We start from the raw sequence: 20,333 nt of genomic DNA, 5'->3' as shown, positions 1-20,333 counted from the left end.
CTCATAAGAGTACAAATGGATATGGATGGCCACATAGGGTCGCACTGGTGCTCTGTGAGCTTGTAGATCGGCTATTTTTGGTGTACACTCTTGCACTTTCTCTCTCTGTCTGTCTTTCTGTCTAGAAAGCGTCCAACATGGCTTTTGTTTCATTATGAACATATTAAGGTGGTTTTCATGTAACGGTTCATTACCTATTATGTACAAGCTCATTCGTATGGCTTAAGGGGTTAAAGACGTAGTGAAATGGCTTTTTGGGGCATTTTATTTTAAAGTTTCAATCTGAAACAGAAGCACAGAAGAAATGTGTGTTTCTGAACCAATCAGAGCATCACATCTCTTCAGGCTATGGGATGTACATCCGCAATGCTTTGACAGACGGCCAGCTGTTTGCTACTACATGGCTTATTTCTAACCTAGAATGTTTTCACTTTTCAGATACATATTTTAGCATGCTGATTAAATTTAAAATGGTTGTCTGGATGTCATCTTGAATGAGATTAAAAGTAGAGTAGTTTTCTGTAATCAAAATCAGCTGTGTTTGGAGGAACGTGGGGCAATGGGAATCAAACAGGTAAAGGAAATCAAGATTATTTGGGCCATATACGTCATCACGCAGCACGCTTCAAAGGAAGTAATTAAAATTAGATTCATATGGACTTAATACACAACAATTTTCCCATTGTTTTAGCATCTATTGTTAGATATGCCCATATGATGACCACAGACAGATGCTCTGAAAGTGTGAAAATGTTATTTCTCATTTCACTACGTCTTTAATTCACTATCCACTATTCACTATTCACTGTCCACAAGATTCGATACACCACCAAGATACCCATGTACCTGTCTATATACTTCCTTAATGTTAACGAAGTCCACACCCACAACACCAGAGGGAGTGCAACGAACCATGTACAACCCAGATTCGACACAAACAAGGGAATGAATTATTTTCGCTCCTATGCCACCGAAATGTGGAACGCCCTGCCAACAGTCATTAAGACATGCGAATCCCTTGACTCCTTCAAAACTGCTCTCAAAGGGCACCTACGGATGGCTGCAATTCGTAGTGTAATGCTTAAGTGGGTCGTCCACTCACAGTTAACAGCCTTTGTATTGAGTTTGTGCTTGAAATGTACTGTAATTCTGCAAACTGTTAATAAATATTTCAATCAATCAATCAAAAACTAGACCCCACTTCCAACCATGCACACACATGCAGAGTTTACTGTATGTTAATGTTCATAGGTGTGTGTGTGTGTGTGTGTGTGTGTGTGTGTGTGTGTGTGTGTGTGTGTGTGTGTGTGTGTGTGTGTGTGTGTGTGTGTGTGTGCATGCGTGCGTGCGTGCGTGCGTGTGTGCGTGCGTGCGTGCACATAGCGGCCATCTTGCCATTAAATTAATGAAATGCCACCTCGTTGCCAGATAGATAGATAGATAGATAGATAGATAGATAGATAGATAGATAGATAGATAGATAGATAGATAGATAGATAGATAGATAGATAGATAGATAGATAGATAGATATTCTGTGTTTCTACTCTTTTAATGGTGCATTTATATGCTGTTGATTACTTTTTAAATTATGTATGGCCATTCTACAACAGTAATTCCTCCTGTAAGTGCACATATAATCCTACAGTATATGGCATTATTGGCGTAACACTTCAGCAAAGAGGACATTATGTTGTTTTGTCTTAATCACTTCACTTCACTTCACCACACACACACACACACACACACACACACACACAGAGAGAGAGAGAGAGAGAGAGAGAGCATGTGAGTCACCGGTTTCGTCTTGTTACCACTGAATCAAAGCGACGCTGAACCCTCATAAAGCTACACTCTGCCGTACTGCTGTGTCTTTCTCGCTGACATTACAGACAGAGAGAGAGAGAGAGAGATGCAGGTGCGCGTCCATTCAGACTGCTGCCTTAGAGCTAGGCTATCTCCATGACCATGAGACAACACCAACAAGCGTAATAACAATAATGTGAGCATTCCTGAGATAAGAACGCATATAGCTTCTGTTTGGTCCAGATTGTGTATTTTCCCAAATAATGCATGCTCCATGATAGCTTTCAGCTTCATTATAGCCTAGGCTACTGCATGACTAGCAGTAGCCTAGGCTGATGATGTATTTATCCATTCTGACATTTTCAATCTACTCGCCCCATGATTTTGAGCGCGGCACCAATCTGTCTCGGAATCGTTCCGCCATCTTGGATCTTTCCTTGATTGCAACTGCGCAACAGTGCCCCTGGCGGTCAGGGTTGCGCAGCCAGTTGCACTCATTTGATTTGTGGAGACGAGGACAGATCCAAGATGGCGGAAATATTCAGAGATTGGATTACAATTTACAATTTACAATTTAGGCATTTAGCAGACGCTCTTAATCCAGAGCGACTTACAATAGGCAAGAACAAAAAGCATGGGAATACATCACATATGTAACAAAATGCATTTATCGCGAAACATGCGTAAGCTAAGACCGTGACTAGAACATATCTATATAATGACACTATACATATAAACTATAACTAGAACATATCTATATAATGACACTATACATATAAACTACACATATGTGCTATACTATGCTGTACATATATACTATGAAGTGCTATGACTACATACAATGCACTTATTGTGCTGTCTACATGACATGCTATAAGTCTGTTTCAAATGCTATATAAGTCTAAGAAGTGCTGTCTAAGGGGGTAGGGTAAGTGCTATGGGCCATGATGGAGTCTGAAAAGGTGGGTTTTCAGACTACGGCGGAAGATCGGGAGTGATGCTGCAGTTCTGATTGCAACGGGAAGTGCATTCCACAGTTTTGGGGCCAGAAGGGAGAAGAGTTTGGGACGTGTGGAGCGTTGTCCCGGCGTTTTTAGTGAGGGTACTTCCAGCTTCCCTGCGTTTATTGCGGATATATGCGGATTAAAACATGTTTTTATTGAAAACTACGTACCTATGGGTTTTAAACGCTATAGGCGCAGATATACTGGACAGGTGGGGCAGCAGGGTAAGCACCTTAGATTAGTCAGAGAATATTGTCAGAATAATGTCAAATCTGGGAATACATCTCTTCACCAAGAGAAATTCAGTCCAGACTTTTTCCTTGGGCTGTAGCGAGTGTGCAAACAAAGTTATATGCAGATCGTTGCAGTTTAGCCTGTAAAGACTCGGCTGCATGGGCCTGTTATTGTGCCACCATCAGGCTCATTTGAAAATGTCATGTGGAGACAATAATAATAATACTAATAATACTACTACTACTAATAATAATAATAATAATAATAATAATAATAATAATAATAATAATAATAATAATAATAATAATAATACATATGCATACATACAAGGTAACTAAGTAACTAAGGTTTTCTATTCATTCAAGTGGAATCAGGAGTAGCCAGCCTGCCTGCCAGCCTGCCAGCCAGCCAGCCAGGAGTCTTCAACATAGTCTACAAGCTCAGTGAAGTAGCTTGTTTTGTTGTGTCGGACTGTCAAACATCAAACACTCCCACACGCAATAGCTAGGCAGGCTAGCTATCAAAATAACATATTAGGCTATTAAATACGAATTTAAACAACAGCATAATTAGGCCTACATTTAAAAAAGATATGGGACTCGGTATCGAAATTAAACGGATTTCTATTACTCTCAGAATAAACATTTGCAAGCATTCAGGATCAAACTGTTCCCCGTTGATAAGCGGCATCCATCCACACCCTACAGCCACTGCGCATGCGTCACGGCCAAACAAAGAAAGCCATGGCAATTCGGTGATGGAAGTTTATTCTAAGGATTCTATTCCTTCTGACTTTTTATCCCAATTCTCCACATGTGTTCACTCGATCTCCTAATGGTGTTTGAACAAATTGATTAGCTATGAATTGATATAAAAAATAAAATAGATTATTCATTATATTGATTTCTAATAATATTTTTTGCAATTTTTCTATATAGCAAATACTGAATGTCTGCAAAACATATCGGACACACACACACACACACGCGCGCGCGCGCACCTTTCTTCCCTCCTCGCTACAATCAAACGAAAAATGCGAAATCAATTATTTATCCGCGAACTGCCTGCCTGCCCCTGTGACATAATCCAGTCGTCAGTTTGCAAATGCGCGCGGCGTGCACGCAGCCGTCGGTCGTAAAGGCGTGCACGCGCGTCACACCACCACCTCCACCACGCACAGACAGACAAAGAAGGTGGAGCAGAGAGAGAGAGAGAGAGAGAGAGAGAGTAGTCTATTTATTTATTATTTCATCATAATGATGTTTCCTTCTGCAAATGAACGGCCAATTGACGCTCCGGCTGCGATCTTGCTCTGCTAATTAGCATTAATTGGCTCATTAATCTGATCTCGGCTCCTATATGTCGGCGAGGAGTGCATGTGTGTGTGTGTGTGTGTGGGGGGGGGGGTACACATTAAGATTGGCAGTTTCCATAATAGTGCAGCATGCAGCCTATACAGTAGCACTGACACCCACTTGACCTAAAAACAGATGGTGCTCTTCGCGTCCAATTCCACACTCTCGTTCCAAAATGTGAACCCTTTTCATTTTAACTCCGAAGGGCGTGTGTGCCCATATGGACCCGCAAGGGTCCATTTGGTTCCATTTGGACAAAAGCCCTTCGGAGTATTGGAGTTTAAATAGACACTGACGAGTTTTAGTGTGTAGAATGACTTATATGCGGTCTATGTGATTTGTTTAAATGATGCAAAAACAATAAATATGTTTTTTTAGGAGATGAGCACAGAGTGTAGCCTAGGCTACAGAGCGCGAGTAAGCTATACACACCCCTTTATGGTCGCGCGCTCCAAACGTCCGAATTTGGGACCATATAGAATTTGGGCCAAATGATTAGGCTATAATATAAACTACAGTGAATCCTTCCCGGGTTATGTTTTAATGTTGTTTTCATGATGTGTGTGTGTGTGTGCGTCTTTTGTTTAAAATGCCCTGTCGGCCTGTCTGTCTATCCCCCTGTCTCTCTGTCTGAAGTCTAATTATTATACCCAACGTGCGCTCCCGTGCATGAAAATCAATCACAACTAAGCCGTCAAAAAACCGCTCTCCATATAGTTTATAAACCCCAAAATACAGACCCATAATGGCGTCAAAACAAAGGGTATTAATTTAATTCTTACCGTTTAAAATGGTGAAGTTGTATTAATCCTTCTCGTAGTTAAAGTATAGCTGCCTGCATGTATGTCTGCCTTTTTTTTTTTTTTTGCGGCTTCCAAGCTTCGGCGGGTCTCGATCGGCGCCTCCGTTGCGTTATTACGGTAGCGCTGTTTCTGCCTGGCGTGCACTGCAACACACACGCGCACTGGCCCGCGCGTGGGCGCGTGCACACACGTCTCATTTGCGCTCCAGTTGGCTGCAGTGCATGTGTGATTCTCACTCATTAGGTTACCTTTATGTTTACAGTGTTGCCAATAAAACTAATATTTACTAGGCCTATAGGCTATATCCGACCTAAACATCAAACAGGCGGAGCGTGGCTGGGCTATTTGATTATTTACACATTTATATTCTTATAGTACCCAGACAGCACTGGGGATCGCTCGATATCGCTGCTACGTCTATAATGAAGCGCTTGGTCGCCCTCTGTTATGAGTGTAGCGTGGATGTATATTTTGGTTCGCTATAGCGACGGCCGAACCGGGCTGAAAATGCGACATTGCAGCTATATCTAAGCGACGGGTGTTTACGTAGGGGGACTTGAAACCCCCCCCCCCCCCGGGCCCCATGATGGTTTCCAGGCACCCCCAGCGGGGGGAGACTAGAGTATATAAAGGATAGAGACCGAACTGGAGCACTAGCCCCGCCCCAAGCTATTCATTTCGATGAAGTTGCTCAGTGGCGTTTTGAAGCACCCGAAAGACTGCCGGAAGTACCTCCTCCGGTGACGTAGGGAGTGATGGTCCTACGTGTCCGTGCACGGGTCCGCATGCAGTCCTTCCTCTTACCACTAGGGCCCAGAGCTTCAACGTTGGAGCGCCTCACTGGCCCCTTCCTTTATATACTCTATGGGAGACCCACAGGGGGAGACCCCGTAGCTGACGCAGACGCAGTCGAGTCCATTTCCGACACCGAGTAAGTGAGTGTCGACGCTTGTTTTGTTTTATTCCCACTTTAACATTGACGGCGACACCATGGAAGTAAGTTAGACTGATATTATACTGTATTCATGAACAACATGTACTATGGAATTGTCCTGTTCAGCGCAGGGAACAATTCTGACGTAAATTAAGTATTGGCAAAAGAAAATCACCCGTTAGCTTAGCATTCGGCAGCAGTGTTAGCCCTGGTCGCACGCACTGGACTAGGTAAGTTCATATTTACAATTAATTTGACAAATTCGCAGCAGCCAGCAAGCAGGCAAAGTATATCATTATATAGTACGTGTACTCCAGTTGTAAAACAGTTGAGAAGACGGATAGTGGTCGCGGCCTAGCACAGTGGTTTTCAACCCTTTTCATATCAAGGTCCATTATTTACGACGGACCACCATACACGAGTGTAACAGTTACATTACTGACTGAGTGTGCAAAAGTGTTCGTCAGTGACAGCTGTGCGGATTACTCTCACAGACATGCTGCTGACATACGTGTGGTGTGTTTGTTTGTTTTTCAGTATGTGTGTTTGCAGTTTGGAGCCAATGTTACCAGAGTCAGGAATCACAGCAGGACAGTCTGCTGTCTGCGGTGCCAACCAGTCTGCTTCTATCAAGCTAAACAGTCAACCAAGACATCTTCGACATCCACAAAGGTGTGTGTGTGAGAGAGAGACACACACACACACACACACACACACACACACACGTGTATTAGGGGGTATGTATGTATACACTGTAAATGTACTGTATATGAATGAGTTTATTGTGTTGTCTTCATCAGCCCTGTAAACCCCTGCTCAGTCTTTGTCATCTTCACTGCCAAGCAGCCATGACTTCCAGGTAAGAATGGTAATGAATACTGTTATTTATTTTTGGTATGCGGTCAGGTTTGTGCCTGGCTCAGGCCTCAGCGAAGAGGCCTGAGGCCATCAGAACCATGTCTGATGATGCCTCTCATTGTATCTGTAGCCCCACGACAGGCACGTCAAAATATGGAGGATGAACGGTGTGTGTCTCTCTGGGAAGACTTGAGTAGACTAAACTAAAATCCTCTCAACCCATTCTGGGCGGGAACCCCTTTTGGTGTTTTAAGCCTTATGTTACACTTTATCTATTGAAAAATAGCAGACCTACAAGCTTGTAGGTCTGCTATTTTTGAAAAATTGTGAAAATGTGACGCAAATCTTTGAATATTTATTGCTTCAAAGAGACCATTTTAACTCAAATCTTTGCTTCTGACGGGTTCCTGGAACAACATATTTTCAGATGGGGTCGGTGGCCAATTACATATCATTTTTGGGGTCCTTGATATGAAATATTGAGCACCACTGATACAGAAACATGAGGTTTTTCAGAAAATTGTCATCATTTAGATTGATATTTTTTAAATTTTGACGTCGGGCCTAAATAGGTTAAAATAATTTTAGACATAAAACTATCGTGGCACAAGTGTTTTATTCTTTACTGTGCTTACAAATCGGATTTCAATATAGCACTTAAAAAACATTAACCTCCCTCCCTTTTTAGGGCAGATTTTCAGAACATTTTATTTATTTATTAAATGTAGTGTTTAATTTGCTGGCCCAATACATGGGTTAATTATTTATTTTTTTATTTAGCAATAGCAAGTACAAAGTTCTTAACCCATTCTGGGCGGAAACCCCTTTTGGTGTTAAGCATTATGTTATACTTTAGCTATTGAAAAATAGTTAGGTGAGGGCATATATGAAAAAAAGGCACCTTACCCTAGAAAAATTGCAACAGAAGGTTTCTCAACTGTTTTGTGTAGTATTAGGTGTCCTTAATAACATACTAAAAGTTTACCAAAGTTTGACCATGCGAAAGGTGTCATTTTCAAGATGGCCGCCGCCAGTTCTTAAAAGACAATTACTCATCCATTATTCATCCTAGACAAGTAATTTTGGTGTCTAACCCTATGTTTTAGTTATGTAGGAATCCAATTAGCTTATATAAATTAGAGTTATGATTATAATAACTAGTGTATTTGAAAAAGTGGTTATAAGGTGGTTATAAGTGGTTTTAAAGGTTCAAAATGAACACTTTCCAATATAAATTTACATTTATCCTTTTTCCACGTGCCATAATGCCCATCATTGGTGATTTTACTTGTAATTCAAATTATGTTGAAGCTTTCAACAATTTACTTAAGGAATAAATGCATTATTACTGTGTGGTACTGTGAAATTAGTCAAAACAGGGCCGCCACGTGAAGGCTCAGTACCGCTAACCCCTATTTTTTTTTTGCTTTTTTCATACTACACCGTTCTATTTCATGGTTTCTGACCATGAGAGACTCAATGGAATACCTATTTTTATTATTGGGTGTGTCTGGACCCTTATTGTGCATATTTACAAGATAGTGGCTACCCGAAATAGTGCTTTACCATGATTTCTACCATGACTGTTGACTGTTTTGGCAAACACAAGCAATATTAATCCATTGGCTAAGATTCATGGCACAGAAGGAACATATTTTCTTGAGCTTGCATATTGTCAAAATGGCTGCAAACATGAAAAAGAAAAGAGACATTACATTTCCTGTCAGATCCTATTACCCAGGGGGGCAAACCACCCCTTTTTGGATACCTGCATTTGCCATAACATCAAAGGTTGACCACCAGAAATATCTATGACCCAATAGAATCACAACCTATATGGACACACCGGTCAATTTCTTTGCTGGAAATGCAATATGGCCACCACAATATTAGCCCCCATTAGCCTATAATGCGGGTGAATAGGGCAACATTTTTAACTGAGGGATATTTCCACGAAACTTCACAGGTTGATCAATGATATGAATACCATAATGGTTTGTATTGGAAGTTTCCATGATATCCAATATGGCCACCACAATACTAGCACCCAGAAAATAGGTTTGGCTTCTGAACCAGATGAGCTATAAATACAAACTCATGGTTTCTAACCACGAAAGATATTATTGTTCTGGGGTGTTTCTTTGCAGAAAGACATCCCTCTGGCTGTATTTTGGTTTTGTTCTACTGTTTGTTGGAATTTCCTCTGTTTATGTTGACAATCATCCCTGGCAGGATCGTGCATCGCTGAGTATGGATGGTCTCTCAGTGACGGGAATGCAGTCCCCTGTCCATCTACAGAGCCAGCCTGGCCTATGTCAATGAACAAGACAATATCATGTAGCTGTATCAAAGGCTGCCAGAAAATCTGTTCATGTGCCAGGGACTGGAGACAAGATGCAGCAGGAGCTTAACTCCATTCCTGACTGGGAATGTCTCAGATGCATGCATCATTCTGTGTGCTCTTTATGGGCCCAAAACCACTGGCTCAACTCCAGTCCGCTCCTCTGACAAGTGTCCTGCTCACTGACAAGAGTGACATCCTAGCACACTGGGAAGAGCACTTCAGTGAGGTCTTAAACAGAGAGTCCTCAATTTCCGAAGAGGATATTGCCACGATACCCCAGCTGCCAATCAAAGCTGATCTGGCTGACCCCCCCACCAGTGCAGAGACAGTGAAAGCACTCCAACAACCCACTTCTGGAAAGGCACCAGGAGGTGATGGGTTGCCTGCAGACATCTACAAGAATGGAGGCATGGCACCTGTACCAGGTAATCTGGATAGGGGGAAGTCCCTCCAGACTTCAAGGACGCATCCATAGTGCATGTTTACAAGAGGAAAGGGGACAGGGCATACTGCGATAACCATCATGGTATAGCCCTCCTGAGTCCTGAACATCACAGTAAAGATCTTAGCAAGAATCATCCTCAACCGGCTAATCAGCCATGCTGACAATGTTATCCCTGGATCCCAATGTGGTTTCCACGGAGGCAGAGGTACCTGTAACATGATCTTTTCCATTTGCCAGCTGCAAGAAAAGTGCAGAGAGCAGAAGGGTCTCTATATGGTGTTTGTCGACCTCACCAAGGCCTTTCACACAGTCAATCGTGAGGGCCTGTGGCAGATCCCTGGCAAGTTTGGCTGTCCAGGGACATTGATCTCTCTCATCGCGTCCTTTCATGACAGGATGCCAGCCAGAGTCCAAGATAATGGTGATGCATCCCCAGTCAGGAATGGAGTGAAGCTCCTGCTGCATCTTGTCTCCAGTCCCTGGCACATGAACAGATTTTCTGGCATAGGCCAGGCTGGCTCTAGATGGACAGGGGACCATCACTGAGAGACCATCCATACTCAGTGAAGGGATGTCCGGCTTGGCGATGCACGTCCCTGCCAGGGATGATTGTCAACATAAACAGAGGAAATGCCAACAGAAACAGTAGAACAAAACCAAAATACAGCCAGAGGGATGTCTTTCTGCAAAGAAACACCCCAGAACAATAATACTTAATAGAGGGAAATTATGGCTAAAATATTTACAGTATATATCTCTCGTGGTTAGAAACCATGAGTTTGTATTTATAGCTCATCTGGTTCAGAATTTAGAGCCAACAAATCACCAATGATGGGCATTATGGCACGTGGAAAAAGGATAAATGTAAATTTATATTGGAAAGCGTTCATTTTGAACATAAATACCTTTAAAACCACTTATAACCACCTTATAATCAAATACACTAGTTATTATAATCATAACTCTAATTTATATAAGCTAATTGGATTCCTAGATAACTAAAACATAGGGTTAGACACCAAAATTACTTGTCTAGGATGAATAATGGATGAGTAATGGTCTTTTAAGAACTGGCGGCGGCCATCTTGAAAATGACACCTTTCGCATGGTCAAACTTTGGTAAACTTTTAGTATGTTATTAAGGACACCTAATACTACACAAAACAGTTGAGAAACCTTCTGTTGCAATTTTTCTAGGGTCAAACCATAATTGCACCTGTCTAAGTGCACTCGGTGCCTCATAGCGCGGCACCGAGTGCCACGCTACGACCTTGTGGATCTGCTATTTTTGAAAAATGGTGAAAATGTGCAAATCTTAGAATATATAATCTTTCAGAGCGAACGTTTTTAACTCAAATCTTTGCTTCTGTGGGGTCCCTGGAACAACATATTTTGAGATTAGGCGTCGCGGCCAATTAGATATAATTCTGGGGGTCCTTGACATAAAATAGTTTGAGAACCACTGACAGAAACATGAGGTTTTTCAGAAAACTGTCAGGATTTAGAAGACATTTGTAGAATCATCTTCAGGTCTAAATGGGTTAAGCCAAGCAGTTGCCTCCTGGTCTAATAATATGTGGGTCTATCACATTGGTTAGACATAAGGTTGGTGAGATGTCCCATCTCTCCATTCTTCGCTTTGTTCAATCATCTCTCTCTCTCATTGTCTGCATCCAGAGTCCAAGGCAAACTCGACATGTGCCGTGGCCTGTGCCGTCTTCCACCCGCGCCAGGAGCTCATTCTGTGCAACTCGTCAGGGTGTGGGACATGTCCAAGAGGACTGGTTCTGGGTCCTCTGCGCCCATCCCAACCTCAACCTGTTTGCTACTGGTAAACGGCATACCAATTACATACCAATTGATACATTGTACGATAGCAAACCACAGAGGGCTGAATGTAGTGTCAAAATTGCAGTTCCTCAACAAACAATGGTGGTGACATAACTTTGAATCAAGCGTGTACGATTTAGTACAGCAGATTCTGGTCAGATACTTGCAGATACATTCTATGGACTGTTATTAAGCAACACATTTTGTTTCCGATTCGTTGTCACTGCATTAACTCGTCTGTCCGTGCTGTCCAGGTCATGACAGTGGCATGCTGGTGTTTAAGCTGGCACGCAAGCACGGTAACATGTTGTACTACGTCGACTTCAAGCAAGGACACGGCTGTCATGCAGCTACGGAGGTAGGTGTCTGTTCTGTGTTTGTCTTTGTGTGCCTGTGTGTCAATATGTCTCTTTATCTCTGCATTTTCAGATTTCATTTTGTCGTGTAACGTTTCTATTGTGTCATCACTGCCAGTGTGCAAAGAGTATTTATTCATAGCTCACTTTATATTTTCCAAAATCTTCCCAGTCGCACATAATTTGGTTAAACACCCACATCCTAACCAAATAACCACTTAAACCCTATGTACTTCATCTTTTGTGTCTCTGTGATTATATGTGTATAACGGGACATGGAATTTTTTTGACCATGTCTCCTTACCGCTCACCCGTCCAGGTGCTCCACATGAGGCCTAACGCCAAGCTGGTGGGCCAGTCCATCACAGCATACTGCAGAAGAAGGGCTACCCTGAGGTGGCGCTGCCCTTTGTCATGGACGAGAAGACTTTAGTCTGGCTCTGGAGTGTGGCAACATCGAGGTGGGTTGAGGAACAGTGACCGTGCCCATGTCTTTGTACTTCTGAACTCTTCTGAATGTGTATTTTCATGAGCAACGCTCATTCTTTTAATTTTGGTTAGTGTAGGTGCAAGAAAGAAACTGCCAGTACTGTCTTAAATGCAACCTTTTCACACAAACATTTACTCATAAATCTTACCTAACATTTGGTAGTCAATGAGTTAAACACAGCAGTATGGACTACACAGCTCTACAAAAGTGGTTTGTCAGTGATTTGCCACATTTCTTGCATCTAGGAATCCCTGTTGAGGCGAATGAGGTCTACTTGATCGACGTATTCGCCCTGACAAGACAAAAGTGATCCAGGAATGGCTGTCTTCCGATCGTCTCACCACCAGGAGGCACTGATGCCCCACCAACACACACACGGCTTCACCGGGTACATTCACCCTGGTTAGTTCGCTTGTTAGCAACGATCTTGCTTATAATATAAATGGTCTGTAATGCAGTGGTTCTCAACCCTTTTGATTCAGGGCACCCCTGTGAATAACATTTTCCTCCACGGCCCCCCTCAATTACACTTTTCTTTTTTCTTTTTAGAATTTTGTAACTAGTTACTATATTACTAGTAACATATTACTGTAATATTACTTTTCCCAGTAACGATTCTATATGAGACACAGGTGTATGTGACACAGAGGGCGCAGCTGCCATTAAAGGTAAAACAACGTAGTACCAGGTCTAAATGGATTTCTCACAATATGTTGTTGCTTTCTATATATATATATATATATATATAATTTTTATATAATGATGTGCAAACTTGAGGCTATAGACCAAGACCATAAGGTGTTTCTGGTACCCTTGTCTCAATACCCCTTTTGCACACAATTGAAAGGCCCCTTCTTTAGTCCTTTTTAGGGGGGTGGGACTGGGGGTGGGTGCGGGTTGTTTTTAGAATTGGTTTCCTCCAGATACAAGATGTATCTGTTGGTAGAGTTTGTAGGCAATCACGGGACTATGTGTGTGGGTGCCTGGCTGGCTGGGTGGGTGCGTCTGAGCACGAAAACAGCATGGTTGTTTTTCACCACCTGTGCGCAACCTAACACACGCACATATTAACTGTATATATGGGTGTGACAGTACAGTACAGCAGAGGGACCCCCACACGGTAACTCTGTCATTTCTCAACCGTTTCGGACGTGGGTGCGTTCCTGTGGGCTGGAACTCCACCCCCCCCCCCCACACCACTCGCTTCACATGGGTTTGATTTTTCCAATACCCACTGCCATCAGACACATTTGGCAATAGTGTGGTAGGTTTCTGATATCACAGATGTGCAAACTTGCAGGTCCACCCAGAGATAGGCAAGTGGCTTCATGTGTGTACATATATAGATAATTTATTGTACGTGTTCTCCACGAGTCTGCATCGTTTATGGTTGTAACTACAACGGTATCTGATCGCCTTGAACGACTTTCGTTCTTGATTAATGAAAACATTCTCGGCTTAGGCGTTTTTCTGTCTTGCACTGGTCCAAGAATTTCACATATAGCGGCGCAATATGAATACCTCTGCCGTCCCTCTTAACATGACCCAGGTTCAGATAATAAAACCCACAAAATGGAACCTTAGAGTCCTTTTTGTCAAGTGTCCCATGCATACTGCTTTAAATGATTTTGTTAACCCATTTAGACCTGGTGTAACCTATATGTTTTCAATGCTGGCTGCACCCCCTGTGTCATAATCAACAATCTTTATTTTTGAGTGGTGTAAACCACTCCTACAACTGGCTTTTTTGTGCAGAAAAAATGAGCATGGTTGCTATGTTCACCCTGTTGTAATGACGTAATGAAATCACACCCGGGTGAACATAGCAACCATGCTCATTTTTTCTGCACAAACAAAGCCAGGTAATGAAATCACACCCGGGTGTGATTTCATTACGTCAGACATGATTTCATTACGTCAGACAGACCTTACACCACTCAGTTCACACGGGTGTGATTTTTTTTAATACAAATTTGAAGGTTTTCAGAAAACCACATATGTCGCTACATGTATAGCAATAGATGAGACAACTATTTAAAATGCTGAATCTGGCATTCCCAGATTCGGCCTCTGCCATCAATGGAACCCATTTTGGGCGGGAACCCCTTTTGGTGTTTTAAGCATTGTGTTTAGCTATTGTAAAATAGCAGATATACAAGCTCATAGTGCGGCACCAAGTTCCGCGCTACGAGCTTGTAGGTCTATTTTTGAAAAATCGTGAAAATGTGAAATGTGGCACAAATCTTTGAATATATTCTTTCAGAGCAAGCATTTTTTACTCATCTTTGCTTCTGGGTGGTCACTGGAACAACATATTTTATTACATGTATTTTTGGGGGTCCTTGACATGAAAATGTTTGAGAATGACTGACAAACATGGGTTTTTCAGAAAACTGTCATGATTTAGAAGGCATTTGTAGAATCGTCCTCGGGTCTAAATGGGTTAAAGGAATACGCTCCACTAGAGCAAAACGTGTGTAAACCGGGTGCAGTACTTAGTTTAGACCGTGTCATTGGTTAGACCAGGCATTAGTCCTACAACTACAACCTATCTCAAACCCTCACCCTACACCTAACCTCCCATGGGGCAGCACACCCTTCAGCCACACTTCACCCGCCCCTATTGGAAAAAAAGTGCACTGACTTAACCTGTCTGACTCTAATGACCCGTTTTTCCCACAATGTGATGTTATTTGATCAGTTGTAACTTGCCCAATATTTCCTCACCATTGCATTCTTTCCTGTGAATAAAATATTTTGTTTGTTCACTTCATCTCTTGCCATTTCATAACCTTTTGTTTTAATACCATGTGATTCCATACTTTACCTCCAAGAAAAGTAAATCATAGGACATTATTGGTCCTAATACTAGACCATATTTGGTTTGTAAACTTCTTTGTGTTGATGGCAGGGCAATCCCCAAATCCATAGCTGAGGGGTATGTGACTTGATGGTACCCATGTCTTTCTGGGGTCAGAAATTGCACAAATCTGTTCATGGGGAAGTTTGAGAAGGATGTTGTACACAACAATAACCCTTTCAGGTTCATTGATGGGTTGTATTTTCACTGGAACAGTTGAGTTCAAGTCCACCCTAGAGTACAGCCATTTCATTTTTTTACGTTCTGTCAGACCAGTTAAGGGACTGAGTGTACAGGAGAGAAACTGACTGTTATCCTGCTGGCCTTAAAGGTTGCAGGTATCGTAGTTTTCCACAAATCGATGGCATAATTTGCACTACCTTATCTGCATTAGACTGACTTCTTTACACTGTTAACTGCACACTTCTCAAATCAATTTACAAAAGGAGATTATCATTCATATGGTGTTCCATTTCTACAGTTTGCTGTAATGGTATGTGTGTACGGCTGTGTACTAAATGAAAACACAAGTTCCAATTTGTGAACGGTTAAGAGAGTCTTCTTTTATACGTTGTGCCCTGGTTGTCAATTGATCATGGTGTTAACTTAAATACACAAGTGTTGTGACGCTGTACTTTCTGTAACCACAAATGGACTTCAAAGATTTGTTCAAAGTAAATGTTTATCTGAAATGAATGGAGTTACACATTTTGCACTGACAACATTAAAATAAACAATGTTAAGGTATCAGTTTCAGGTCAACATGGTCCTTGAAATGAGTAGTCCAAGGTGAATCCTGACACCATTCCTTGGCCTTCGAGAAAACTCCAGGGGGACTCCAGGCCTTTGAGACAACCTGGTGATATAAGAGGACAGCATACAGTTAGGAGGACCCTTAAACCACAGTATAATTATGCAACCATTGCATCCACTGTAGAAGGAAATGGTGCAATCTGGTGCATTGTCAGATTGATAGTGAATAAAGTGATGCATTGACTGTTCTTTATACAATTTAGGCATTTAGCATACGCTCTTCTCCCGGAATTGGATCCAGTGTAATAATTTAGTGACCACAAGGTTTGCAATAATGAGGATATGTAATCAAAATGTCAAGATCTACCCACCGAAATAATTATGCTGAAAATAGTTGTATAGCGCCAAATGGCATTACATTTACATATAAGACAAATGCACTTGGAATGGGAAATAGAGGGGGTTAGGTAGGGTTTTATTTTATTTGTAATGCTACCGATGTTTGTGCAGTTAAATTACATTTTCTTTAGGGGCATGTCCTGTGCATTTCAATTAAATATTCTTTAGGGGCATGTCATGTGATCTACCTGCACAGCCTTTGTGATCTACTGGTAGATCGCAATCTACCTTTTGGGCAATCCTGTAAAAGGAAAAGAATGACTTAAGTAGTAAACTAACCATCACCTCTGTCATAATTCCATTCATGCTATTATAGTCCTGTTATCACCCGAGGTCATTGATGTTCTGTCCGATCAGCTGGTGTATCCGGTCGCAGACTGGCAGCCAGAAGATCCTGGACCTGCCTCAGCTTCCTCTCTGTTCCAGACGGGCGTTGCGGATGGCCGTCTACTCTCACCAATCTTTCGTCCCACAGCTTGAAGGCCAAGGGATGCGCTTGGTGAAGACGCCCGCCCGTGTGACCACTCGTCACGGCATCGGCCTGCTGTACCCTCCCGACACGGACAGTCTCCCGTCGCGCTCACTGGGCCGTCTCCAGAGTCCCTAGATGGTGGCAGCTGGCTGTACTCTAGAGGAAGGGTGGTGGGTGGATGAATCAGTAATGAGGGCAGATGAGTAAATTGAGAATACTAAACAGCAAAAAAAAAATGGATGAAATGTGTCTGGTTCAATGATGGTTAAATAAAAACGAATTACATATGTTGATGTGCTACTGTACATAGGAGCTACAAAATAATAGTCAAATTACAATAATGTATGCAGTTTAGGCATTTAGCAGACAGCTGTCAGTGCAAGGTTGAGGTACTTCACAATAATGTAATGTTCCAACAACTTCAAATATATAGTGCCATGAAAACAAAATAGCCTCTTATTAATACATGGCCTGTTACTAATACAACATTTTAATTTCACAGACACACATTTTAAATTAATTACCTGCGGTCTCCTACTTGAGGCTAGCTTCAGCTCGTACTTTTGCCCAATAATTCCTTCTTTATCTGGAGCAGCAAGGAAACCCTGGATCCTTGGATGATTTTGTCCCATCTACAATAAGATAAATAGCAAATATAACATCAAATGAATAAAATCTGGGTGAATTATATGATTACTTAGCAAATTCCCACAATCTGCTGTGGTCGAGTAAGAACTGCTGCTTTTGAGGTTTTAAAACAGACAAATATACCATCTACTACTTTCCATTATTCAATTTTCAGGGCACCAGGGGTCACTTCATGATTTGAGACATTACATAAATTTAAATATATATTTTATCTATTAAATATTACAAGTAATATTAAATGTATGGCATGTAAATAAATATAATTTAAGAAGTCAGTATGTGTACCCAGAGTTATAGAATAAGACTGTAATTAATACATTGTTTTATTTATATACACACACACACACACACACACACACACACACACTAAAATATTAATTAACTATATTTTATTTATTACAGTAATTAATTCTATATTTATATATTACTATATTGCTGTGTGTACCTAACCCACAGAAACGTCACAGTTTACAGCAAGAGGAAAAAAGAGCGGGAACATTAAACCAGCCTCAAAAACCAGCTGGCAGCTTAGCCATTTAAATGCCAAAGTCCAGCTGTTAAGCGTCGTAAGTCAACAGTTTATTTTTAATGTATAACATTAGGTTATTATATAATTAGTTATTGCATTTCAGTTGCTGTTATTCGGTTGACAACGTTTATAGTTGTTTGTTTGTTTGTTTGTGTGTTTAGTTTGGTAAGTACCGCTACTACATATTTGTAGCCCAGCCAAGGCAGGCATTAATTACAGTATCATTTGTTTAACAAGAACCTAGGCAATGAAATGTATCCTCAAGAATATATTGTATGTGACGAGCATAACAAATAATATTTCAAGAGATGACGTTAGAAATTCTAGGGTTTTAGTGTTCATTATATTATTCGCTCGGCGGTCTCCTTAACTAATTCATTTAGCGAGCTAGCTAGCCAAACATGACTAATGTTGGCTATGACGGACATTAAAAGGGCCTTGACGCGCACGAAATAATATATTTTCTAATTGCGTTACGTTAGCTATTCTTCACTTTAATGAATTGCATTTTTATAGCGCTTTTCCAAGTGCTCAAAGCGCTTTACAATGGTTCATTCATTTATACATTTGAGTGGGCTATGGTTAACATTGGCCATTTTTGGCTTTTAAAGGCCCCGGCTTTAATAGCTAATGCTACATTAAGCAGAATAAGCTTTACGTGTACACGTACTAGTATTGGTTACTATGCTTATAGTCAAGCAACATGACTCGTTTAGTACGAGTGTCATGGCTACTATAATTAATGAGACAGTATGTCGCATGTACCGTAGGCTTAGCTATTCAGTGTATGCGACATGCTAGCCATGGTTCACATGACGCTCGTATGACAGTCATGTTTCAGGGCTAGCGACATGGTTATTTAAGTCGCATAAATGTAGGCCTACATACAGCAGCATCAAGTTTACTTCAGCATAGAGCAGAGGATTTCTCGTAATGTAATCTATATCCAAAGTAAAAACCCATTACTTTCACATGCATCATCAGAAATGTTTTTTCAAACTACTCACCGATGGTAACATCGAACCATGGTTGAACCTGAACACTGCAGTACTGTGGAGTTTGACCATATGTCCGGGTCTTCGCTCCCCAAATCCATCATGTCGGCTCTGATGGAACTGCAAAGGCAATGCATGTTATACAAAACAGACCCACCACGCATACATACACAATTAATCATTGTCACATAATGATTAATGCACATAATTTGTGCATTATATATTACTCACAATGAAAATGTTACGATGCAGATCAGACGACTTTTCACATTCTGAATCAAGAACAGGAAGTTACGTCAGGGACTTGTTTTCCTGCTGTAAACCAAGGACAGTCTAAGAAGGATGAGACGCGAAGACCGTACGGGCGACGCCATGTTGCTTTGGAAGGAAAGAAACATGCGCAATGGGCTATATGCAGCCAACACTTCCGCGTTCAGCTTCCTTGGTCTCAACTGCGCATGTTTCTTTCCTTCCAAAGCAACATGGCGTCGCCCGTACGGTCTTCGCGTCTCATCCTTCTTAGACTGTCCTTGCTGTAAACCATGCTGTAAACCAACTTAAGTTACAGGCATGCGCCATCTACAGGCAAACTGGAGGAACGCACACTGCAGTTCATGATAAAATGACATTGCTTTTCACATTTTATTAATTATCTCCACTTATACAGGTTGGATACAAATGAATACGTTTGGGTGACACTAATAACATATTATAATAAACCTTTATTTATATAGCACCTTTCAAAACGGCGTTACAAAGTGTTTTACAAAACAAACAGTACACACAAAACAGGACATTTTAAAAACTGCAAAATTTAAAATACAAGCAAACAACAATTACATAGAAAATATTATGAAGCTAGGGCAGAGAAAACAATCCGTAAAACACAATCAAGAGAAATTAAGATTAAATACATCCGTGTCAAGTTACACCACACACACACTTAAAAATGTTGTTATAGTGTATGTGTAAGAATTATTTTTTAATACAATAGCGACAAGAAAAATCATTAATACATTTTGATATTGGAAAATAGAAAATAAATCATACATAATAATGAAAAAGCCCATCTAATTCTATCCAATTTGTTATTTTTAGGTCATCCATTTGCAGTTGAAGCCATCAAGTAAGTAGTCATGTTCAATTCAGTGTTAACTCCTCCTTACATAGTTAATACCATAAAATGCAGAAAGTAAATATTTCAGAATAAGTTATCAGCT

At 41.2% G+C, this 20,333-nt stretch overlaps 2 protein-coding genes and 1 long non-coding RNA gene across 5 annotated transcripts in view; 1 reads left to right on the top strand and 2 right to left on the bottom strand.

Annotated features, from left to right (window-relative positions):
- basp1 (brain abundant, membrane attached signal protein 1) overlaps positions 1–5,263 on the bottom strand; it is a 41,358-nt gene extending 36,095 nt beyond the window's left edge. Inside the window, exon 1 of the mRNA XM_079530567.1 lies at positions 5,180–5,263. The gene's annotated coding sequence lies outside the window, so the exon portion shown is untranslated. The remainder of the gene's footprint in view (positions 1–5,179) is intronic.
- Positions 5,264–6,122: 859 nt separating this feature from the next.
- Positions 6,123–13,146, top strand: LOC306943529 (uncharacterized protein). Its single transcript, XM_079529925.1, has 7 exons — positions 6,123–6,196; positions 6,672–6,806; positions 6,935–6,993; positions 11,459–11,612; positions 11,866–11,969; positions 12,287–12,428; positions 12,703–13,146. The coding sequence occupies exons 1-6, from the start codon at positions 6,191–6,193 to the stop codon at positions 12,297–12,299; spliced, it is 471 nt and encodes a 156-aa protein (XP_079386051.1). The 5' UTR covers positions 6,123–6,190; the 3' UTR covers positions 12,300–12,428; positions 12,703–13,146.
- A 2,752-nt stretch (positions 13,147–15,898) lies between these two features.
- LOC306943511 lies at positions 15,899–19,448 on the bottom strand. Of its 3 annotated transcripts, none has more exons than XR_013792413.1 (5): positions 19,345–19,448; positions 19,126–19,233; positions 17,466–17,573; positions 16,749–17,097; positions 15,899–16,173 (listed from the first exon to the last, which is right to left on the bottom strand). It is a non-coding gene; the product is annotated as an uncharacterized lncRNA (long non-coding RNA). The 3 variants fall into 3 exon arrangements; XR_013792414.1 differs by having other exon boundaries at positions 16,755–17,097; XR_013792415.1 differs by having other exon boundaries at positions 16,798–17,097.
- Positions 19,449–20,333: the final 885 nt, after the last annotated feature.

Source organism: Electrona antarctica (assembly GCF_951216825.1).
Source record: "Electrona antarctica genome assembly, chromosome: 19".
Taxonomy (NCBI): Eukaryota; Metazoa; Chordata; class Actinopteri; order Myctophiformes; family Myctophidae; genus Electrona; species Electrona antarctica.
This window is presented reverse-complemented; position numbering and strand designations above follow the sequence as displayed.